At 34.8% G+C, this 23,452-nt stretch overlaps 3 protein-coding genes, 1 long non-coding RNA gene and 1 pseudogene across 4 annotated transcripts; 3 read left to right on the top strand and 2 right to left on the bottom strand.

The window, feature by feature from the left end:
* Positions 1–2,927: 2,927 nt before the first annotated feature.
* Positions 2,928–3,268, top strand: LOC120145520. Its single transcript, XR_005518138.1, has 2 exons — positions 2,928–3,085; positions 3,183–3,268. It is a non-coding gene; the product is annotated as an uncharacterized LOC120145520 (long non-coding RNA).
* Positions 3,269–4,854: 1,586 nt separating this feature from the next.
* On the top strand, positions 4,855–5,978 carry LOC120145697 (annotated as a pseudogene).
* A 2,549-nt stretch (positions 5,979–8,527) lies between these two features.
* Positions 8,528–9,235, bottom strand: LOC120145696 (leucine aminopeptidase-like). The gene has a single exon (XM_039159465.1). It carries the CDS (start codon positions 9,233–9,235, stop codon positions 8,528–8,530), a length of 708 nt encoding a protein of 235 aa, XP_039015396.1.
* A 9,518-nt stretch (positions 9,236–18,753) lies between these two features.
* LOC120145519 (protein CLMP1-like) lies at positions 18,754–21,456 on the top strand. Its single transcript, XM_039159344.1, has 2 exons — positions 18,754–18,822; positions 18,958–21,456. The coding sequence occupies exon 2, from the start codon at positions 18,996–18,998 to the stop codon at positions 21,273–21,275; it is 2,280 nt and encodes a 759-aa protein (XP_039015275.1). The 5' UTR covers positions 18,754–18,822; positions 18,958–18,995; the 3' UTR covers positions 21,276–21,456.
* A 139-nt stretch (positions 21,457–21,595) lies between these two features.
* LOC120145296 (BTB/POZ domain-containing protein At1g55760-like) lies at positions 21,596–23,107 on the bottom strand. Its single transcript, XM_039159172.1, has 4 exons — positions 22,953–23,107; positions 22,642–22,787; positions 22,435–22,553; positions 21,596–22,367 (listed from the first exon to the last, which is right to left on the bottom strand). The coding sequence occupies exons 1-4, from the start codon at positions 23,069–23,071 to the stop codon at positions 21,735–21,737; spliced, it is 1,017 nt and encodes a 338-aa protein (XP_039015103.1). The 5' UTR covers positions 23,072–23,107; the 3' UTR covers positions 21,596–21,734.
* Positions 23,108–23,452: the final 345 nt, after the last annotated feature.

The raw sequence follows: 23,452 nt of genomic DNA, 5'->3' as shown, positions 1-23,452 counted from the left end.
AAGGTGGACGAAGAACGTGCCTAAGCAAACGAAGCCGAAAGCCTATAACTAAGAGAGATGGAAACAAAACCCAAAGAGAAGAAGCAACCCAGTAAGAAGAAAAACGAAGAAGGCTTCTAATTCGATAACTGAAGCTTCTCACAACGCTGCAGAAGTAACAAATGAAGAAACCAAAGACATTGAAGGATGCTCCACGAGTTACGACTCAAAACAAGCGCTGCTCATGCACAAAAGAAACACTTAAAAGGATATATATGTGTGTGTGTGTAAACAATGATAAATGGTCAAGAAGAAATTACAGCACATGATCGTATGATTCGCAGTGGTACTAGAACCTCATGGTTCTAGTATATTAAAAAAATAATATATATATATATATATATAGTATTTATACATAATATATATGAGTTAGGACTCATTTACACATCATAAAATTAATAAGTTTTACACCAATCTAGAATCATTACATTTAAATAAATAAATTATTTAATTTTAACTAAAATTTATAACACATAAATAAATATTTCTTTAACTCACAATAAAACAATATTTTAAAGGTTAGAGTTTAAGATTTAAGTTTTAGGGTTCAGGATTTATGATTTGGGTTTAAAGTTTAGGTTTGAGATTGGATAAAAAGAAATATTTGTTTACTACGTGTTGAAAGATATTTATTGATGAATTATAAATTTTAATTAAATCTAAATTATTTACTTATTTAAATCTGATGGTTATAAATTAGTGTACAACTTATTAATTTTACATAGTGTAAGCATATTATGCCCTCTCTCTATGTATATAATAAGTTTTACACTAATTTATAATAATTAGATTTAAATAAATAAATACCTTAAATTTAATTAAAATTTATAATCTATAAATAAATATCTTTTAACTTACAGTAAACCAATATATTTTTTACTCCAATCTCAAATCTCAAACTCTAAGTCTCAAAATCTCAAACCCTAAGTCTCAAAATCTCAAACCCTAAGGGTGTGTTTTGTTGGGGGAATGTGAGCACATGGGAATGGAATCCACATTCTCCCGTTTGGTTGGCCAGGAATGTCATTCCCGATAATCTTACATTACCAATAGTGGATTTTTGGGATATATTACTGAGAACGTCATTACCTCTCTTTCCTTAGGTATTATTGGATTACCGGCGTTTTGGACTAAAATGCCCTTAATTTTTTTCTTTCAAAAATATTCTTATTCTGTCATTGAATAATAAAAATTCTACGAATGTTAAATTTCAAATTTATCCTTAAATTATTTTAGATTTACAAAAAAAAATCTATAATTAAAATTTTATATGAAGTTCGGGGGTTAAAATAAAATTTTACCCTTTCATTAAACTTTTTTATATTTTCAATTTTATAAAAAAATTATATAAATTTTATGAATTTAAATTTTTTAAAGAAAATATATACATATTTTCCAACTTGTTAAAAAAACAAATATATAATAAGGACAATTTGATCAAATATACATTCCAATAATCTTTTATTCCTTTAACCAAACACGATAATCTTACATTCCTGCTAAACCAACCAAACACAAAATACAACATTCTCATTAATCTTTTATTCCCACTGGTAATCTTACATTCCGCGAACCAAATGCACCTTAAACCCTAAACCTAAAGCCCTAAAAATAAAAAAATATTATTCTAATGCGAGTTAAAGAAATATTTATTTATTTATTATAAATTTTAATTAAATTTAAGTCTTTTATTTATTTAAATCTAATGACTATAAATTAATGTAAAACTTATCAATTATACAGTGTAAGTGAACTCTAACCCTATATATATGGGAAACGATTCAACTACATAGTGTAAAACTATAAAGTTTTACCTCATGAAAACTTCTTATTTTGCAAATCCTGGATTGTGCTCTCTCTCTTCTTTCAAATGATACTAGATCAGTCAGTTTAACATATCATATAAATATTTTATTATTACAGTAATAAATGCTAATAATGAATTATCGATTTGTTATAAATCCACAACATTAATAACTAAATTGTTATTTTTGGCATATCAATAAGAAAAATGAAAACTTAATCAAACATAAATGATCATTTATGTAGTTTATCCAAAAAAAAATGTCGGTTATTTACTTTGTCACATGAAAACCGAAGAGAAAATAAATCGACAGGCGGAGAATCAACCACACAATGACATTACCCACAACATGTCGAGATTCGCAGACCTCAGTTTTTAGTTTTGCTTGTCCCCCATAACTATAACCTCCACCTCACAATTTTATCATTTTGCTCAATTACCCAATAAAAGATAGAGGTAAGCCTTTTCCCTTTTCTTTTTTTAATGTTTCTGTTCATTTTTTGCTCCTAATTCAGACGAACACTTTCGCTTTACAATGGTGATAGTTGTAGGAACAATGCCTTCCTCTTCTTTAGCTTCGCTTGTGTTCATCGCCCATATCATTTTTTGCTACTTCTTTGACTAATTATTTCTCTGAACTGGTTTCATCGTCCTACTATTTTTGTGTTAGAAGAGTTTCCTTGTCTAAAAGAACTTTTAGTAGGTGTAATCACCATTTTTTTTACCAAATCCCTGCCATCTTTACTCCAGTCAACCGTCCCACAGCCATACCGCCAGCAGCAGTAGCCCATACCCTGACCACCAGCTATCACAGGAGATGGTTTCCCTCTCCTCGTCAGCCAACCAAATCAGCAAATCAATATATATATTTTCTTTCTTTGCATGTAATACAGGGGATGTAAAAACCCCAAAAAAAATCATAATATTGGGGGGGCTCCTTTTCGGTTTCTCTCGAAAAGAAGAAGAAGATTTTTGCAGAGTCATGTTTTCAATTTTATTGGAACCCAAGCAATACAGAGGTAGCAGAGACATGTACTGCTTCTCTTTTGATAGGAACAAGTTCCAATTGGCTCTGCAGAGGTTCGGGCTGTTTTCAGCAGTGGAAGTGGCCGTGTTGCTGGTTGTATGGTAACAGAGGGAAAGGTAGTGAATGGATGTTGCATCCGTGTCATTTGAAATGGCCACACAGTCCATGTTGGTGTTCTTGATTCATTGCGAAGGGTTAAGGAAATTGTTAAAGAGGTATGGTGTTGGTTCCTAGTTCTGCTTCTTTCTTTGTTCTCATTCTCCATCCTAAGCCCTCACATGACACTTTTGGATCCTTTTCCTCGCATGACAGGTAAATGCTGGTTTGGAATGCGGTATGGGAATGGATGATTACGGTGAATGGCAGGAAGGAGATATTCTTGAAGCCTTCAACTCGGTCCAAAAGAAGCGAAGACTGGAAGAGGCAGCTGCACTGGAAGGAGCAGGAGTCCAGCTATAGAACGAAAAAACAAGATTATTTGATTTTCTAGATGGAATCAAATTTTGATGAAAGAGGCAAACCACCCTGTACTGGCTGCCATTGCTTAACGTGCGCTGTGTAAGAGTTTTCGGCACGCGATTTATTTTTGAGTGCAGTGTGTCGAGGTTTCTGGGCTGCAGATTTTGCCATTGCTGTATCTTTGTTTGTTTACGTGTTTTGCTGTATATATTAAGATGAGATTTCAGCTTTGCATTTGGAAAGACTGGACAGATAGTTTACATATTCCACAGGGTTCAATGTAGAAAAACACGTTATAGTACCAGTTACCCAAAATGGGGGAGAAAAGGATAATGTCATAAATGGTCTTTAAAGTTTACCAAATTTCCTAAAGTGGCACCTCCACTTTAGAAATGTTCAATTTGGTATCTAAATGATCAAACGGTTTATCATTATGGTATTTAGTACAAATAGGTTATGAGGTGGCATTTAATTAATCAGATGGCATCGGATTTAGGGATGATAAACGGGTATAATTTCGTGGATTTCACATCGTATCTGCTCCATTTCGTGGATTTAGAAAGTGGTACCCATCGAGGGTAGTGAGCGGGTGATGGGTTTGAGACCTTATCCGTCCCACATCCGCCCGCCCCACATCTGCCTGCCCACTAAGTACCCATTAAATTTTGGTCCATTATGAATTTAGATATAATTTTAGAGATTAATTTATAAATCTTAATATTGTAAAAGATATATGTTGTCAGGCGAGTCTAGCCGGGTACGTCTCCAATTGGATAGTGGGTGTGGGGATAGATTTGAGAATGTACCCCAACATGGGTGGTGGGCGGGTGGTGGATTTGAAAATATTAGGTGGGGATAGGGATGAAGGAAGGGGTATCCGCATCCGACCCGCCTGTTTGCCATCCAATTCCATCCCTAATTGGATTTGTTTAAAAAAATTAGCATGTAAATAATTTGGTAATTATAAGGTAGTAACTATTCAAAATTTTCTTAACTTATTGACAACATAATGCACGTTCAGCAGATATAATTATTCGAACTCGAAACCTCAAATGTAATTATTCGAATTCAAAATTTTTAAAAAAAATCTTACCACGATTATCATTTATAAATGATTGCTAACGATATATAGGTGTTTTGGGGAAAAAGTCAATGCATATAATTTGGTAGCTGCATTGCAACAATGGAACAGAAACGAAGGCGATTGGTGATTCGTCACGAAACCAAAAACGTGGTGGGTTCACCATAAACCGTGCTCTTTCAACTCAGATCAAAATGGACAAAATCAACTCCCACTTTCTTTCTCTTCATCATCCTTCTTTAATTTTGTCTTTGCTTCTTTCTTCTTCCTCTTTTCTCTCTTTACAATTAATAACCTTACTTGGTTTTCTTGTTTGCCTTTGGCGGGGGCACAAAGGTCGTTGAATCCCATCATTTTCCACTTGTTTTTAGGGTACCAGAACACTAAAAGGATCCAACTTTGCTTTTAAACTCCCGTCATTTTCCATTTGTTTTTTAGTTGGAAATGGGAGGCGAAATCGAAAACGACAGATCATCTGAAACAAAACTAGAAGCTAAACTGGTTGAAGCCATGAAGCGAAGGGCATCTGCAGGAACTGCAATGAAATCCTTCAACACCGTAATCTTAAAATTCCCTAAAATCGATGAGAACTAAAGGAAGTGCAAAGCTGTTTTTGAGCAGTTTGGTATGCCCCCTTTCTTCCCCAATTCATTTCTGTCATGATTTGAGACACTTGGTTGCATTGTGTTTTGTTTTGTTTTTGTAGATGAGGATTCAAATGGTGCAATTGACCACCAAGAGCTGAAAAAATGTTGCCAACGGCTTCAAGTTTCTTTCACAGAGGAGGAGATAACCGATCTCTTCAACGCATGCGACATCAATAAGGATATGGGAATCAATTTCAATGAGTTCATTGTACTTCTTTGCCTGGTTTATCTTCTCAAAGACAATGCTAATGAACATGAATCTGTATCCTTAACACAATACTTGATTCACTCTCACTGTTTTTTGAGGTTATACGGTTGTTATTTTCACTGTTCAGATGTTTTGTTAGCACGTTGACAACACACACCCAGCTGCTCAAATTCAGGACGTCTATGACTGTTTCTTTGTTAGATCACAGTCAATGGCATCCCTATAAGTTTGGTCTTCCATGACATTGCCAGAAATCAAGAATGGGGATGCCGGATTTGGAGGCGACATTCGAAACTTTTGTGGAAGCATTCGTGTTCTTAGACAAGAACAAGGATGGTTTCGTCAGCAGGAACGAGATGGCTCAAGCCGTCAATGAATCTGGGGAGCGATCGGCCGGAAAACTAGCCATGAAAAGATTTGGTCAGCTCTATTATTCACATTTTCCATATCATATGAGCATCTAGGTGCATACTTGGCTAGATAAATTATGCAGCAAAATGCATGTACATTATGAATCCATACAAAAGGTTAAGGCTCGTATGGTGTATCTGTGCATTTGCAGAAGAAATGGACTGGGATAAAAATGGATCGGTGTGCTTCAAAGAGTTTCTTTTCGCATTCACAAATTGGGTCGGAATCGTCGACACCGATGACGAGGAAGATTAAGAGGAATAAGGGACTGCCTGAATGAACTTAAACATACACTAAATTATGATATGACGAGGGATGATGATATGCAGTTCAACTTTGTTAAACTACAAAACATATTTGTTCAACTCTCGAGCAATTGAATAAAGCACTCTTTAAATTTATAGTACTTGTACTCACACACAGATTTAAATATTCAAGAGATGAGATATCAAGCAAGTAGTTAGGATTAAAGCTCTCGACTCATCAAGTAGTCTCCGTAATTAAAGGAATAATGTTTTTTTTAGAAGTTCTGATTCAAGTATTTGAATTTGCAATGTATGTTATCAATTGATTAAAAATATTATTAACATATATTATCTTATAATCGTCACATACTATTAAAAAATTTAGAATTACATGTTTCATATAATAATTTCCCCTTATTAAGGGATTTACTTTTCATTATTTATAATAAAATAACTCTTAAAGAGAATGAAGATTTCAAGGAAAATAAGAGTCTGTCCGGTTGGGGGAAAACATTTTACGGTCAATGTAATTTGGTTTACAGTCAACATAAAACTTAAAGGAAAACATGGTAAAATGACTTACCGTTTAGAAAAGGGTAAGTCATTTTCCTTCCCGTCCCTTGCTCCACGTCGAAAACAACTTCGTTCTCCCGTCCCTTGCTCCACACTGAAAAATCGAGCGATCCAGTGGCCTCCTTCTCACCGGCGAGACGGGCGGTCGTCTTCTCATATATCTCTCTTTTCATCTTCTCCCTTTTCATCCGGAAGTACTGCAATAAGAAATGCTCTACCTTCCTTGTTTCCTGCTGGCAGTGCTCCTCCCCTTTCACCGAGAATCTGGTTCCCCTCGTATAACAAAACAAAGGGCTGGTCCTTCAAACTTAGGTTCTCCACTGAAAGTAGTTAGCGAGCCTGTGAAAGAGTTCATACCTCAGGTTTGGATCTTGTATATTTGATATTATAATTTTCTTTTCTCGGTTTCTTGGTTGTATTTTCTGTTGTATTTTCCTTTCTATTCCGAAATCAGCTTTAACTTGTTACATTTGTCCTTGAAAACACCTCCAGTTTTACTTCAAAAATGGTCGTCCGCCTCCAAATGATCTAAAAGAACAATGCATGTTTCGAATCAATCAGTTCTTCTATGGGCATCCGGATGGGCTGCAGCTGCTTGGTAAGATAAATGCATGTGTGCTTTAACATATATTTCTGAAACTTGTCTTATATTCATTTTTTACTTTCTATACATTTCAGAATTCAAACTAGTGACCAAAGAAATCTGCAAGCTGCCTTCATTTTTCTCTCTATCACTTTTCAGAAAAATTGATGTTAATAGCACTGGTGTGGTTACAAGGTATAGTTTCTTGTTCATAGAAGTGGAAAAGCTATATTTATATCTCAGATGCATCATATTCTTTTAACTGCTAAGATATTTATTTGAAAATTATGAGAATCTGGTGCTCTCCCCATTGAGCCTCGTAAGAGTACTCTGTGTTCTAAATATAAAATTGTTACCAACAGTGATAAATAGATGAAAATTTTATTTTAGAATCTGACTCCTAATTTGGCATCGCTTCTCCTTGTAATTGTTTTTCAACTGTAATATCATTTTCTTCCTTTTTGTATTGTAGCTTTTACTGATATTTTTCTCTAAACTGCTTGCAGAGATGCATTTATTGATTATTGGGTCAATGGCAACATGCTGACCATGGATATGGCAACCCAAGTATATATACAATATTAAAGCAACCAGAGCTCAATTACCTCACTCAGGTCTTTATGCATTTTCGAGTGCTTAAACAACATTATTTGTTGATAGTCTAATGTTATATGTTTAAACTTACTTTCTTCCGTACTTACGAATTTGACATGATGACTTCAAACCTGTGCTCCGTGAACTATTGGCAACTCATCCAGGGTTGGAATTCTTATAGAGTACACCTGAGTTTCAGGAAAGATACGGTTTGTTTTTAGTTGATACCTGTTAGGAAGTGTGAATGACAGAGAATATACACAGTAAAGAATTGCATTACCTTCATATTAACTGGTACACTGCTTTTATAACAATAGGTTAGCTAACCACTAACCATCTAACAAACTAACTGACTTAGCTAACCAACCTAATAGACTAACCACCTTTACATGCACGTGATGTATTAACAGCAGTCTAACAGATAGCCATCTAGCATTCCCCCTACTCTTCATTTCCTCCTCTTTGACAACAATCTAACATTCCCTCTACTTTTCCTTCTTGATGAATAGATGAATACTTGAATCGGAAGTGCCGATGCTTTCTTCCGTTCACTTGAATCGGAAGTGCCGATGCTTCCTTCCGTTCGACTTGAATCGGAAGTGCCGATGCTTCCCTCCGTTCGACTTGAATCGATGCAAACTTTTGATGTGAATCAACATTCAACAAAAAAATTCTAAAAAAAAAGAAAAACCTATTCTATAACAACAATGTGAAACAAACCAAACACCAACAATCATTGAAACATTTGCTCCGCATCACCGCAGAGTAAGTTGAACACAGCTTCAACAATTCTCTTTTCTGCATATGTTGTAAATCCCTCATTCAACCAGAAGTGTTCGTTGTTCAGATTAGTGATCTAGCTCCCGGTCCAACTATGAGCGAGCTCATGAGCCACCACCTGCGCCCCACTGACGTCTCCTTTAATCACAGTTGGGGTTAAAAACACCATCATTGGATTCTCCATTCCGCCATAAGGGAAACTAGGCGGTAGAACAAGCAAATCGAATCTCTCCCAAGGATATTTTCCAAACAACTTCTCCCCTTGCATGATCATCTCCTCCGTCCCGGCAAACTCCTTCGCCGCAGCATCCAAAAGGCTATCCACCGCCTCAACATAAATTGTAGTCCTCGGCCCAACTTCTCTTGATCCTAGCTCCCCAACCGCAAAAGCGAACAAATAAGGCAGGATCAGATGGTTAATGTGAAACTGCTCGATTACCCTCGTTTTGGAACTCCATAACAAATTAAATCCATACGATAAAATATGCGAATGTCCTTCGTCGAAAACTAGTGGCCGGCTTTCCACATGGCTGGCGGACATAATGGCGGATAACTCATGAGGAATGTTGAGAAGAGAGGTGTAACAGATTCGGGCGGCGGGGGTGTCTTGGTATGGGAAAATGGAGCGGGCATGGATGGACTGGCATTGAGTATAAACGAAAGGGTGTTTCTTGTTAAAAGTATAGGGTAGAGAGAGCCATTTTATGGAAGTAGATGAAGGGGAATTTGTACTATCCATGGCAACTGAGTCACCAGTTTGCTGACTAGACCTATTGTCCACCATGAGGGAAGAACTAGAGAGAAAGAAAGTTTAGAAGCGTGAAACCAAAAATTCCCAGGACTTTGGCGAATGATACCATGTTAGGAAGTGTGAATGACAGAATATACACAGTAAAGAATTGCAGTACCTTTATATTAGTTGGTACACTTCTTTTATAACAATGGGTTAGCTAACCACTAACCACCTAACAAACTAACTGACTTAGCTAACCAACCTAATAGACTAACCACCTTTATATGCACATGATGTCTTAACAACATTCTAACAGATAGCCATCTAACAATACCTTTGTATGTTCTCTCATTTTTATTTTTATTTTTGGGTGTTCTTTCACCTTTTCGATATGTCCCCCTCCTTTTACAATATCTAAGGCATTTGAACTTTGTATGAATTGCTTCCAAACTAACTCCTACACTAAATCCTGTAACCACTATGATCTGAACTTGCAAATCCTGTAAATGCATATATTTTTGTGGGAATTTCTACGAATGCAGTTCAGCTTGGTTCATTGATGAAGTAGTTTTGTTTATAATATGTTTGATTGTTTATAAAGCTATGTTAAAAACTATTAATAAAATGGATATAGCATATTATTAAAGCAAGAATGCAAACTTGTTCTTTGATGAGATGGTGTTGAAATTTGCACTTCTCTTTATGAAAGAATAAGGTGCCTAGAAAACATGATTCATATTCTTGTTTATCATGTTAGTCACTTATTTTTAGTAAAAAAGATTGGCGGCGTAGTTCTTATCAGTCCTAATCTTTAGTTTCAATGGCTATGCTTCCATTTTTTAAAATGTGTAGGTTTATGATGATGAATTTGCATAAGTTCTAATAATTCATCATTTTCTTAGTTTAATCTAGATTCCTGAGTAACCGTATATTTTGCTTATTATATTTGGGACTGATTATTAACAATTTAACGTGCATATGAGAGGGTTTACATGGAAATATATTGTGTATATTGTGACTGAAACTAAACTCTCTTAAACAAAGTCATGCATTACAACTTAAAGAATATATGTCTTAACATTCTGGACTCTCACCCATTATATAGGTTGTTTATTATCGCTCAAACAACTACCATAAACTACTACTGTGTTTTTCAATTATTTGCAAGTCTAGATTGCCTCTATTACCGCCAAATATATTGCACATTTTGTCTGATGTTATTTGTTAACATAGCTTTTGTTTCACATGGCCAGCTGAAACTGTAATATACAAAATATATTACTACATAAATAGATCTTAGAATGGTCACCTTACTCTTAGGGAGTTGAAACGTAGAAACTTGATTGATACAATGCTACATGAAGATGAGGAATAATATATTAATAAAGTTTTTAGGTAGAGACTTTGTAACACCCCAACCCGTATCCGACCCAAATACGAGTCTAAGGTGTTACATCAACCTTTAAAATCATTTACTTATATAAAATAAAGGAGATTTTCAGACTTAATTTGAATAAACTTAATAATTTACATACATTAAATCAAAAGTTTACAAAAGTTGATCAGAGTATATACAATTTAACTTTAAAGTACATGTCAACACTATTTACAATAACAAAATAACCTACTGCTAATTTACTTCTGATATGATATTTGATGATGTTATGATGTCTCCGCGTCTTAGATCCTACGTGTGAAACACTTACATTCTAAGTCATAGACTTAGTGAGACATATAAACGAATAATGGAAACTTTAACTATTTAACAATGCATGTACATTAAATATGATAATATCATACCAAATCATATCACAAATGCTTACATACTCATGTACCATCATTTTCATTATTACCAATCTTATCATTAGTCCTTATAATTATATACTCTAATACATAACATTCCTAACCATTATATCATACCTTTAACCAAGCAACACACACAATATCACATAAATCCTATAATACATTTCATATATATATATATATATCACATACAGTGTATTTGTTTTATCTCTTTATTAGCCCATGTATACTTTCGAGAACTAAAGATATATGAGTACATTGAAGTTGTACACGTATGTTGTCACCACAGCTCGTATAAATTCCCACTAGGGGCATATAAAATTGTCCCGAAAGACCACATAGAAATGTCTCGAAGGACCACATATATGTCCCAAATGACCACTCCTTAAGGTTCACATATATATTCTAAAGGACCAAATATGTGTCCCGAAGAACCGCATATATGTTCCAAAGGATTACATATATATCCCGAAAGACCACATAGAACCCTCGACTCTTGGCATGCCAACTATACCCCTAGCTCTCATATCACATAACATGGGCATTATCATTTATGTCATTTCAGACATTCAAATAAGCACTTAGTTCACTTACACGTAGAATATTTCCATATGATTCACATGTCACATGGCTTATATCTTATTCTTATGTCTTCTCATAGACATATATTCGCATGTTCACGTAGTCAACCAATTCATCACATATACATGTACTCATATGACTCATATCATTTCACATATAGTCTCATAACTTATCCTAGTATAGATCACATAACATTCTCATAGCTTATAGTCATATATAGCATATTACTTAAAATCATCTCACATAACAGGTATTCATGTAAATCATGTATAGAAATTCACTTAACATATAGACATATGCATATACTCATGTACACATAAGCACCATCTCAATATCATACGTGCATTAATGTACTCATACAATCTAATATAGGAATTAGACTCATCGCAAGTCTTAATTCCATAAAATAGCCTATACATAATATCATGTACTCACCTTGGTCTCACTTGTCAATACCAATCTCTTATCTCTCTTCCTCGGTAAATTTTACTTTGTTGACTTATCCAGATTTTTCTTTCGATCGATATCTACACGAATATACAATCCAATGAATATCGAAATTCGAAATACTCGAAAAGATTCTTACCAATGCAAACTAAATAAAGCACTAATTTCTAATTTCCAACTTAAGTAGTATCGGTACTATAAGTAGTATCGGTACTACAAGTACAGTACCGATACCTCTATGCTTGTAGTATTGATACCCTTCCACGGTATCGATACCTATTATCGATTATGTAATTTCCTTGCAATAATGGTACCGATACTTCCATATTGGTATCGATACCCATGGTACCGATACTATCCCTTCAGTATCGATACCCCATGAAGATTTATCCCACTTTTGCTTTATGGTATCAATATTGTTCATGCAGTATCGATACCCTATGCATAATTATCACATATTTTGCCTTGTAGTATCGGTACTTGCTCAACCAATACCGATACTACTAACCCAGAATATACTTCTTTAACTCGAAAATTACCAATACTTCACTTAAACTCCCTTTATTTAACTCTCTTTATGATATTAAACTCAACTATACATACTTAAACCATCTTTTAACACTATAACACATCATCATTTTCAATGTCTCACCATAACTCTTGCAATTAAGAATTTTACTAAACTTTCAACATGTTCTAAACTCATTTCTAATACTTTAGACTTCTTAATCCTTCTTACGACAAGTCAAATTTATAAACAAAACTTCAAAAACTATATCATATCAATAATTCACTTCTACACCCTTATTACAATTTCCTTTCTAATTCTCTTATCTTGTTATTTTAATCTTATATAAGCTTTCTTTAAGCTTATATAACACCCAAAGAACAAGAACCAACTTAAAAATTCAAGAAATAAACAGCTATACTCAACTCACCTTTGAAATTGAGCTAACGGGAAGAAGAAGAAAAAGAAGAAGACAAGAGGAAATAACTTCCAGATAACTCTCCCAAATCCCACGTGCTTATCTCTTAATAAATGAGATAAAATATCTTTAAACTAAAAAGACCATAATACCCTTTATTCCTTCCATCTTTGGTATTTAATCCAATACCAAAATATTCCTATTTAAGTTCATAAACTTTTCAATTTTTCCTAAATTGATCATCAAATTTCAAAAACTTTTAGTTTAGTCACTAGCCCGGTTTTTGGGATGTTACAGACTTGACTTGGAATAAGTTTATATAATTGTTTTTTTATGCATGCTCAATACATTGCCTGATACTGATTATTTTTACATTCCAATCTCTCTCTTCTTTTATACTATATGTACAAGTACTTTTCATATGAGCACTTTTGCAACTGTAAGTTTTGTGAGCTGGATATAGATCATGATTTCTTGATTGACAAGGAGAACCTTATCAGATATGGTAACCACGCGCTTACCTACCGGATTGTTGATAAGATGTTTTCTCAGGTTTGTCTGAGTTAGATGCCATTTTTGTTCCTTGGTCCAAACTACATTCTATATGCAGAAAAAGCTTTTCATTTAATTGAACTTTGTCTATTCCACTTTCCTTTTCTATCACTTTTTCTGTGTCATTGATTGATTTAATTTATTCACAAGTTTGGAACTTTCACTCATACATTACAACTTAAAGAATATATGTCTTAATATTCCGGGCTCTCACCCATTATAGAGGTTGTTTATTGTCGCTCAAACAACTAGCATAAACTTTTACTGTGTTTTTCAATTATTTGCAAGTTTAGATTGCCTCTATTACCGCCAAATATGTTGCACATTTTGTCTGATGTTATTTGTTAACATAACTTTTGTTTCATATGGCCAGCTGAAACTGTAATATACAAAATATATTACTATATAAATAGATCTTAGAATGGCCACCTTACTCTTAGGGAGTTGAAACGTAGAAACTTGATTGATGCAATGCTACATGAAGATGAGGAAGAGGACATTAATAAAGTTTTGAGGTAGGGACTTTGTAACACCCCAACCCGTATCTGACCCGAATACAAGTTCGAGGTGTTACATCAACCTTTAAAATTATTTACTTATATAAAATAAAGGAGATTTTCAGACTTAATTTGAATAAACTTAATAATTTACATAAATTAAATCAAAATTTTACAAAAGCTTATCAGAGTATATACAATTTAACTTTAAGGTACATGCCAACACTATTTACAATAACAAAATAACCTACTGTTAATTTACTTCTGATATGATCTTTGATGATGTTATGTTATCTCTACTACTTATCCTTACTTTCCAGACGTCCTGGATCCTGCGTGTGAAACACTCACACGCTAAATCTTTGACTTAGTGAGACATATAAATGAATAATGGAAACTTTAACTACTTAATAATGTATGTACATTAAATACGATAATATCATACCAAATCATATCACAAATGCTTACATACTCATGTACCATCAGTTTTGTTATTATCAATCTTATCATTATTCCTTATAATTATATACTCTTATACATAGCATTCGTAACCATCATATCATACCTTTAACCAAGCAATACACACAATATCACATAAATCCTATAATACATTTCATATATATATATCGCATACAATGTATTTGTTTTATCTCTTTATTAGCCCATATATACTTTCGAGAACTAAAGATATATGAGTACATTGAGGTTGTGCACATATGTTGTCACCACAGCTCGTATAAATTCCCACTAGGGGTACATAAAATTGTCCCAAATGACCACATAGAAATGTCTCGAAGGATCACATATATGTTCCGAATGACCACTCCTTAAGGCTCACATATATATTCCAAATGAACAAATATGTGTCCCGAAGAACCGAATATATGTTCCAAATGATTACATATATATCCCGAAGGACCACATAGAACTCTCGATTCTTGGCATGCCAACTATACCTCTAGCTCTCATATCACATAACATGAGCATTATCATTTATGTCATTTCACACATTCAAATAAGCACTTAGTTCACTTACACGTAGAACATTTTCATATGATTCACATTCACATATCACATGGCTTATATCTTGTTCTTATGTCTTCTCATAGACATATATTCACATGTTCACATAGTCAACCAATTCATCACATATACATGTACTTATATGACTCATATCATTTCATATAGTCTCATAACTTATCCTTGTCTAGATCATATAACATTCTCATAGCTTATAGTCGTATATAGCATATCACATAGAATCATCTCACATAACAGGTATTCATGTAAATCATGTATAGAAATTCACTTAACATATAGACATATCCATATACTTATGTACACATAAGCACCATCTCAATATCATGCGTGCATTATTGTACTCATGTAATATAATATAGGAATTAGACTCATCGCAAGTCTTAATACCATAAAATAGCCTATACATAATATCATGTACTCACATTGGTCTCATTTGTCAATACCGATCTCTTATCTCTCTTCCTCGGTAAATCTTACTCTGTTGACTTATCCAGATTTTGTTTTCAATCGATATCTACACGAATATACAATCCAATGAATATCGGAATTCGAATTACTCGAAAAGATTCTTACCAATGTAAACTAAATAAAGCACTAATTTCTAATTTCCAACTTAAGTAGTATCGGTACTATAAGTACAGTACTGATACCTCTATGCTTGTAGTATCGATACCCTTCCACGGCATCGATACCTATTCTCGATTCTGTAAATTCCTTGCAAGAATGGTATCGATACTTTCATATTGGTTTTTTTATTCATGCTCAATACATTATCTGATACTGATTATTTTCACATTCCAATCTCTTTATTCTTCTATACTATATGTACAAGTACTTTTCATATGAGCACTTTTACGTGATATACTGTAAGATTTGGGAGTTGGATACAGATCATGATTTCTTTATTGACAATGAGAACCTTATCAGATATGGTAACCACGCGCTTACCTACCGGATTGTTGATAGGATATTTTCTAAGGTTTGTCTGAGTCAGATGCCATTTTTGTTCATTGGTCCAAACTACATTCTATATGCAGCAGAAGCTTTTCATTTAATTGAACTTTGTCTATTCCACTTTCCTTTTCTATCACTTTTTATGTGTCATTGATTGATTTAATTTATTCACAAGTTTGAAACTTTCACTCATGTTATTGCTTCCATCCTATCTTAGGTTCCAAGAAAGTTTACCAGTAATATTGAAGGAAAGCTGGGTTATGAAGATTTTGTTTACTTTATCCTTGCAGAGGAGGACAAGTCATTTGAGCCTAGTCTTGAGTACTGGTATGTTTGTGCTCTTTCTCTGTAGAGTCAAGGGTATTATGTTGGATTTTTTTCACGGATTATCAATTTGAAGTTTACCTTCTTAGTGATGGAAGTAAATATACCTCTTCTTATTATATAAATTCACTTGTTTGAACAAGCCCCCAAAATATTTGAAATAACATTTTTTCTGCATTCCTCCCCAAAAATTCTGAAAATATTGTCAAAAGCTACTGATTGGGAATCTTGCTCAAAGAAAAACTGATGTAATTGATTCACTATCATCTGTATAATTATGCCATAATTTTCTGCTGCTGCTGTCTGAGGGTGAGAAAAAAACAACGTGTTTTGAAGGGGAGCTTTTGGATGATCACAATAAGATTGTAGTGTATTTATAACACAATCAACATAAATTATTAATATTATTTAAAAATTTAGTTTATCGTACTTATAAAAATACATATTTTTATAAAATATAATTATATATAAAAAATGAACCTTTAAAAATAATAAAGAATAAAAACATATCGAATATGTATGCTCCTTTATTAAAAACATATTCTAAAAATTGTTTTCAGAAAAATTAACCAAACAGTGTAAAACATTTTACAATGTACCATCCAAACACTGGAAAATATTTTCTAAAAAATGATTTACATTTCTGTAAAACATTTTCCAGATTTCATTTTTCGGAAACTGTTTTCAGTGAAACAAACAAATATTTATTTTGGTTCTAAGTTCTAACACTAAATTGTTAAACAAATAAGAGAACAAAGAGAGTGAAATAATAAATGGGAGTGAAGAAAACAATCACTGAATCGACCTTGAGAAATAAATAGGAATAAAAAAAGAGAAGATGGTGGAGAGATTAGAATGGAGAAGAGAAGATGATGGAGAGAGTTTTGATGGTGACGGTGAGGAAAGTGAATTGGGTTGTGGACAATGAAAAATATATAAATAATATTAATAAAATGTTAATTGATTACGAAATTAATAAAAATATGTCAAGTCATGAATGTGTTAAAAAGTAAATGATCGAGTGATCAAAAAAGTTTAATTTTAAAATTCAGTAAGTAAATTGAAAAAATTAAAAGTACAATGAGTAAAATAAAAAAGAAAATAAAATTAAGTAAGTAAACATGCAATTTACTCTTTTAAAAATTATCTTTTTCAAGACATTACCTCAGCCATTTTACTAGTTTTATACATGCTAATACGAGGGGAAAATAACTGTATACAATGAATTGTGGTACTTTTAGAAGGTGGACAATACAAAGAGTAAATCAATCTAACGGCCACGAAAGAATTGATCAACTGATCCCTAACTTGGTGAGGGTGAGAAAAAAACAACGTGTTTTGAAGGGGAGCTTTTGGATGATCACAATAAGATTGTAGTGTATTTATAACACAATCAACATAAATTATTAATATTATTTAAAAATTTAGTTTATCGTACTTATAAAAATACAGATTTTTATAAAATATAATTATATATAAAAAATGAACCTTTAAAAATAATAAAGAATAAAAACATATCGAATATGTATGCTCCTTTATTAAAAACATATTCTAAAAATTGTTTTCAGAAAAATTAACCAAACAGTGTAAAACATTTTACAATGTACCATCCAAACACTGGAAAATATTTTCTAAAAAATGATTTACATTTCTGTAAAACATTTTCCAGATTTCATTTTTCGGAAACTGTTTTCAGTGAAACAAACAAATATTTATTTTGGTTCTAAGTTCTAACACTAAATTGTTAAACAAATAAGAGAACAAAGAGAGTGAAATAATAAATGGGAGTGAAGAAAACAATCACTGAATCGACCTTGAGAAATAAATAGGAATAAAAAAAGAGAAGATGGTGGAGAGATTAGAATGGAGAAGAGAAGATGATGGAGAGAGTTTTGATGGTGACGGTGAGGAAAGTGAATTGGGTTGTGGACAATGAAAAATATATAAATAATATTAATAAAATGTTAATTGATTACGAAATTAATAAAAATATGTCAAGTCATGAATGTGTTAAAAAGTAAATGATCGAGTGATCAAAAAAGTTTAATTTTAAAATTCAGTAAGTAAATTGAAAAAATTAAAAGTACAATGAGTAAAATAAAAAAGAAAATAAAATTAAGTAAACATGCAATTTACTCTTTTAAAAATTATCTTTTTCAAGACATTACCTCAGCCATTTTACTAGTTTTATACATGCTAATACGAGGGGAAAATAACTGTATACAATGAATTGTGGTACTTTTAGAAGGTGGACAATACAAAGAGTAAATCAATCTAACGGCCACGAAAGAATTGATCAACTGATCCCTAACTTGGTGGATAACTATCTTCTTCCACCTCTACCTCTAGGGTTTCAAGTTCATCCCAATACCCAAAACAAAAACCCTTCCATTTCCCCCATTTCGTTTATCCAATCTTAATTTTTACTTTCCCCGCAATCCCACTATTCCAGTTCAATTACCCAATCCAACTAGCACCAAAGCTCACTGCTTTATTAAGTATTTTTATGTAAGTACCATTTCTCTATATGTCTCTGTTTATATCTTAAATCTAATCTTTGGGTTCTCCTATCCTGTAACTCAAGTTATAGTTTCGAACATTTCTACTTTGTAGTTTATTGAATAAGAATAAGAATATAATTCGATAGAGAGACACTTAACAGACATAGATATTATTTATCCTTACATGGGGAAATCAGGTGGTAGAAAAAAGAAGGGTGGTTCGAACCAGGTTTCTGTTGATAACCATTCTAGTAACACTAGTGCACATGCTAATGGTGGTGGTGATTTAGACTCTTCTATATTTTTAAAGAGAGCCCATGAGGTAAAAGAAGAAGGCAATAAGAAGTTTCAGATTAAGGATTATGTGGCTGCTCTTCAATACTATGATGATGGTCTTAAACTTATCCCCAAAAACCACCCTGACCGGGCTGTCTTTCACAGTAACAGAGTTGCTTGCTTGATGCAAATGAAACCCATTGATTATGATACTGTTATTGCTGAATGTACCATGGCGCTTCAGGTTCAGCCTTGCTTTGTCCGAGCTCTTCTTAGGAGGGCGAGAGCTTTCGAGGCTATCGGGAAGTATGAAATGGCGATGCAAGATATGCAGTTTTTGTTGGGGGCTGACCCCAATCACAAGGATGCTTTGGAGATTGCAAGGAGACTGAGGACTACATTGGGTCCTCGCCAAGAGGCTCAGCAAGACCTCCGGAGCCGTCCCTCCCCGGCTGCACTTGGGGCTTCTGCTGTTCGTGGTGCCCCAATTGCTGGGCTTGGGCCTTGCTTACCTGCTCGCCCGGTGCCTAAGAAAGCATCATCGCCTCCAGGAGGATCAGTTGGATCACCAAATAATAAGCTGGAGAAGATCCAAAGGAATGCAGCTGAAAATGGTACTGAGAAAAAAGCCCAGTTTCCAAGACTTGCGCTGAAGCCCTCGAGTGGTTCTTCGAAAGCAACTGATAATCTGAATAAGGGTGGCCCGAGAGAACAGTTGGTTTCATCTTCTGTTCATGGGCAGGTTCAGCAGGCAGCAATTCAGTGGCGGCCTTTGAAACTTGTTTATGATCATGACATAAGGCTTTCCCAAATGCCAGTTAATTGTAGCTTCAAAGTGTTGAGGGAGGTTGTGAGCAAGCGTTTTCCTTCATCCAAGTCAGTGTTGATCAAATATAAGGATAGTGATGGAGATTTAGTTACTATTACCTGCACGACAGAACTCAGGTTGGCGGAGTCTTCTGTAGATGCTCATATTTCGTCGGAACCAGAAGCAGATAAAACTGGTGGATTTGGTATGTTGAGATTGCACATTGTTGAGGTGAGTCCAGAACAGGAGCCACCATTACCAGAAGAGGATGAGGAGAAGCCTTTGGTGAGTGAAGGGGCCAAGGCTGATGAAATCGGGTCTCACTTGTCTCATGGTGATTGTGTGTCAGAAGGTGTTGATACTGAGATTGAAACGATAGAGAAAGAAGCTTCAAAGGAAAAAGTAGGGGCTTCAGAAGATCCGGAGTGCAAGGAAGTGGAAATGGATGATTGGCTTTTTGAGTTTGCTCAGCTTTTCCGCACCCATGTAGGTATTGATCCTGATGCTCATATCGACTTGCATGAGCTTGGAATGGAGCTCTGTTCGGAGGCTCTAGAGGAGACAGTTACTAGTGAAGAAGCTCAAAACCTTTTTGACAAAGCTGCTGCCAAATTCCAAGAGGTGGTTGCGTTAGCCTTCTTTAATTGGGGAAATGTTCATATGTGTGCCGCAAGGAAACGTATCCCCCTAGACGAGTCCACTGGGAAGGAGGTAGTGTCGGCACAACTTCAAGTTGCTTATGACTGGGTTAGGGAAAAGTATTCTTTGGCCAGGGAGAAGTATGCCGAAGCACTCTTAATCAAGCCGGACTTTTATGAAGGGCTTCTGGCACTGGGACAGCAGCAATTTGAAATGGCCAAACTTAACTGGTCTTTTGCACTTGCAAAGAAAATAGATCTCTCAAACTGGGATCCTGCTGAGACATTTCAACTTTTCGACAGTGCTGAAGAGAAGATGAAAGCAACTACAGAAATGTGGGAGAAGTTGGAGGAGCATAGAGCAAATGAGTTGAAAGATTCCAATTTGATCAAGAAGGATGATTTGTTGAAGATGAGGAAGAAACCTGGAACTGTTGTAGAAGGTGAGCTTTCACCTGAGGAGGCAGCTGAACAAGCAGCTGTGATGAGATCGCAGATACATCTTTTCTGGGGCAACATGCTCTTTGAACGATCCCAAGTTGAATGCAAATTAGGAATGGATGGTTGGAAAAGAAATCTAGATACCGCCGTTGAGCGCTTCAAGCTGGCTGGAGCTTCTGAAGCAGACATTTCTACAATCTTGAAGAACCATTGCTCAAATGGAGATTCCGTCGAAGGAGACGAAAAGAAAGGTGTGGGTGAAGCCGAGAGCAGTGAGGTCAGTCAAACATCTGAAGACTGATATCTTCCATCTCTCTGATGCTTGGTTAATGGGAGCGCGTTTGAGATTTTCCCTTTCAAATGGGATATTTGAGTCCAATATTGGTGAGTGGTGTACCTGAAAGATTTTGGGTTTTAAAGGCTTCTGTTTTAACCTTTAAAGTAACCCTTTTTTGGGTTATAAATAAAACACTATTTGGATACTATTGAGGTTTTCACCTATGCAACTATATGTCACGAGTTCATGAATTTGACATGAATGAAATACAAGGCTCCAAACATTACTTAAATTTTGATTACACGGATAAGCATGTTCTTGCCAAATGAAACCCAATACTTTACATGTGTGCACATCAATTCCATATATGTATATGTTCATGGACACATGACTTCCATATGAACAAAAGAATCATCTTTACAAATATGATCCTGCTCGCTATAATCGTTGTTGATGCTATGAGTACTGCCGACTTGAACATGCTTAACTTTGTTGTTTACCATTGGTGGAATCTTGGAATCCTTTCCAGGTATTTAGAACTTCGTTGAATATATCAACTATCAGCTCCCTTTCTGCAAATTGCATGAAAGTACTAAAATCGTCTCGAATATCATATATCTTGCCAAATTTCACAAGATATTGCAGGCAACTGGATCTAAGTTTTGGAAGTTGGAATAAAACTGCATTTTGGAGTCTCTCGAGGACATTCTTTGTATCGATATCTTCTAGCAGACTCTCGTGGCATGCCTCTTTCAAGTCCGAGATATCGTACTTATCAGCTGCCCGGAGAAGTGCCAGCCGGTGGGGCAGAAACTCTTCATGTTTGACGTTTCCATAAATGAAACATAGGAAAGCCCGACAAGCTTCAATCGACATGTCGGATATGTTTATGGTTGAGAGTTCTTTTTCTTGCAGGTTATGCGAAAACATGCTGTGGAAAACAGGCGATCGCGCGGAAAGAACAGCACGATGGGCTCCAATGCTCCCATCCGAAGCATTAATAACGATGTCCATGTGGATGCCTTGTGTTAACGTCCGACCGAGACATGCAAGAACTACTGAATTTGATTGATTTTGTGTAAACCCTTCAGTCCAAATGGAGCAAGGTTCCCCACCCTGTGAATCAACACCAAACTTTCAACTGCTAATTCTTAGTAATATCCTTTGCATGATCGACTCTTACTTTCGAAGATGCAGTCTTGAGATCAAGAAATTCGACGTCGATAATGTATTTCCCAGTCAAAGGAGCCTCAACCGGCCAGATGAAATCGTCGTTGTTCTTCAACTGCTTGTCTGTTATTTCTACAATCAGAAACGACAGAATTGGAAAACAAAAATAAGCATGAAAGACTATGAATCATCTAAATTTATACACTTATCAAAATATTACCTGGATGAGTGAAAGATTTTCGATCTCCAGATGAGCAGACAACCTGGATTATGAAGGATGCAATGGGGGGATTATCTCTCGTTAGATTTGAGAATTCTGGGTATAGTTTAACATACAGCACTCTGTTCTTCTCCACCGTCAAATGCCTTAAATCCACCAAAAAAAAGTATAAGAACATGGTTCCAATAAAAAAACACACACACACACTCCAGGAATCTCAGAAGAACAGTAACAACTAAAAGGTCTTTTATCCGAATTAGTTTTGGTTATGAATCTTCGTAATGGGAAATAAAGAATGTGACTTGACGGACCAGTTCCAGTAGCCGATCTTGAAAGCATCGGACTGGCGGTAAGTGCAGGAGGGAAGATCATCAATCCTCCACTGAGCGAGACGAGCAATGGTTTCAACTCGGTAAGCAGAGTGAGCCATCCTAGGCAAACCCAGAGACGTGATCTCATGGATGCAATCCAAGAAATGGTCTCCTGTCTTTCTTGTACCTGAAAAACACGTCTCTTTTCTGTCCGGTCTGCAAATATGACAGACAAGAGAGAAGTAGTGTAGTGTGGTTCAAGTATGATAATTTATTTAGATGCTTCAAAGGTTGAAGAAAGATCGTACTGGCTCAGGGAGAGAGAAAAGAAGATCTGGTGAAACATTAATTGCATTTTGAGAATATCTATCCAAGGTGGAGAGACAGGAGGTAAACGTGGGGATTATTTATCGGTGAACTGGACGTGGATAGAGCTAGGTGGAAAATGTTTTAGTATTATTTTATTATTTAAATTTTTTTTAAAAGTTTTAAAATTGAGT

Source organism: Hibiscus syriacus, unplaced genomic scaffold (assembly GCF_006381635.1).
Source record: "Hibiscus syriacus cultivar Baekdansim isolate YM2019G1 unplaced genomic scaffold, ASM638163v2 tig00110893_pilon, whole genome shotgun sequence".
NCBI lineage: Eukaryota > Viridiplantae > Streptophyta > Magnoliopsida > Malvales > Malvaceae > Hibiscus > Hibiscus syriacus.
This window is presented reverse-complemented; position numbering and strand designations above follow the sequence as displayed.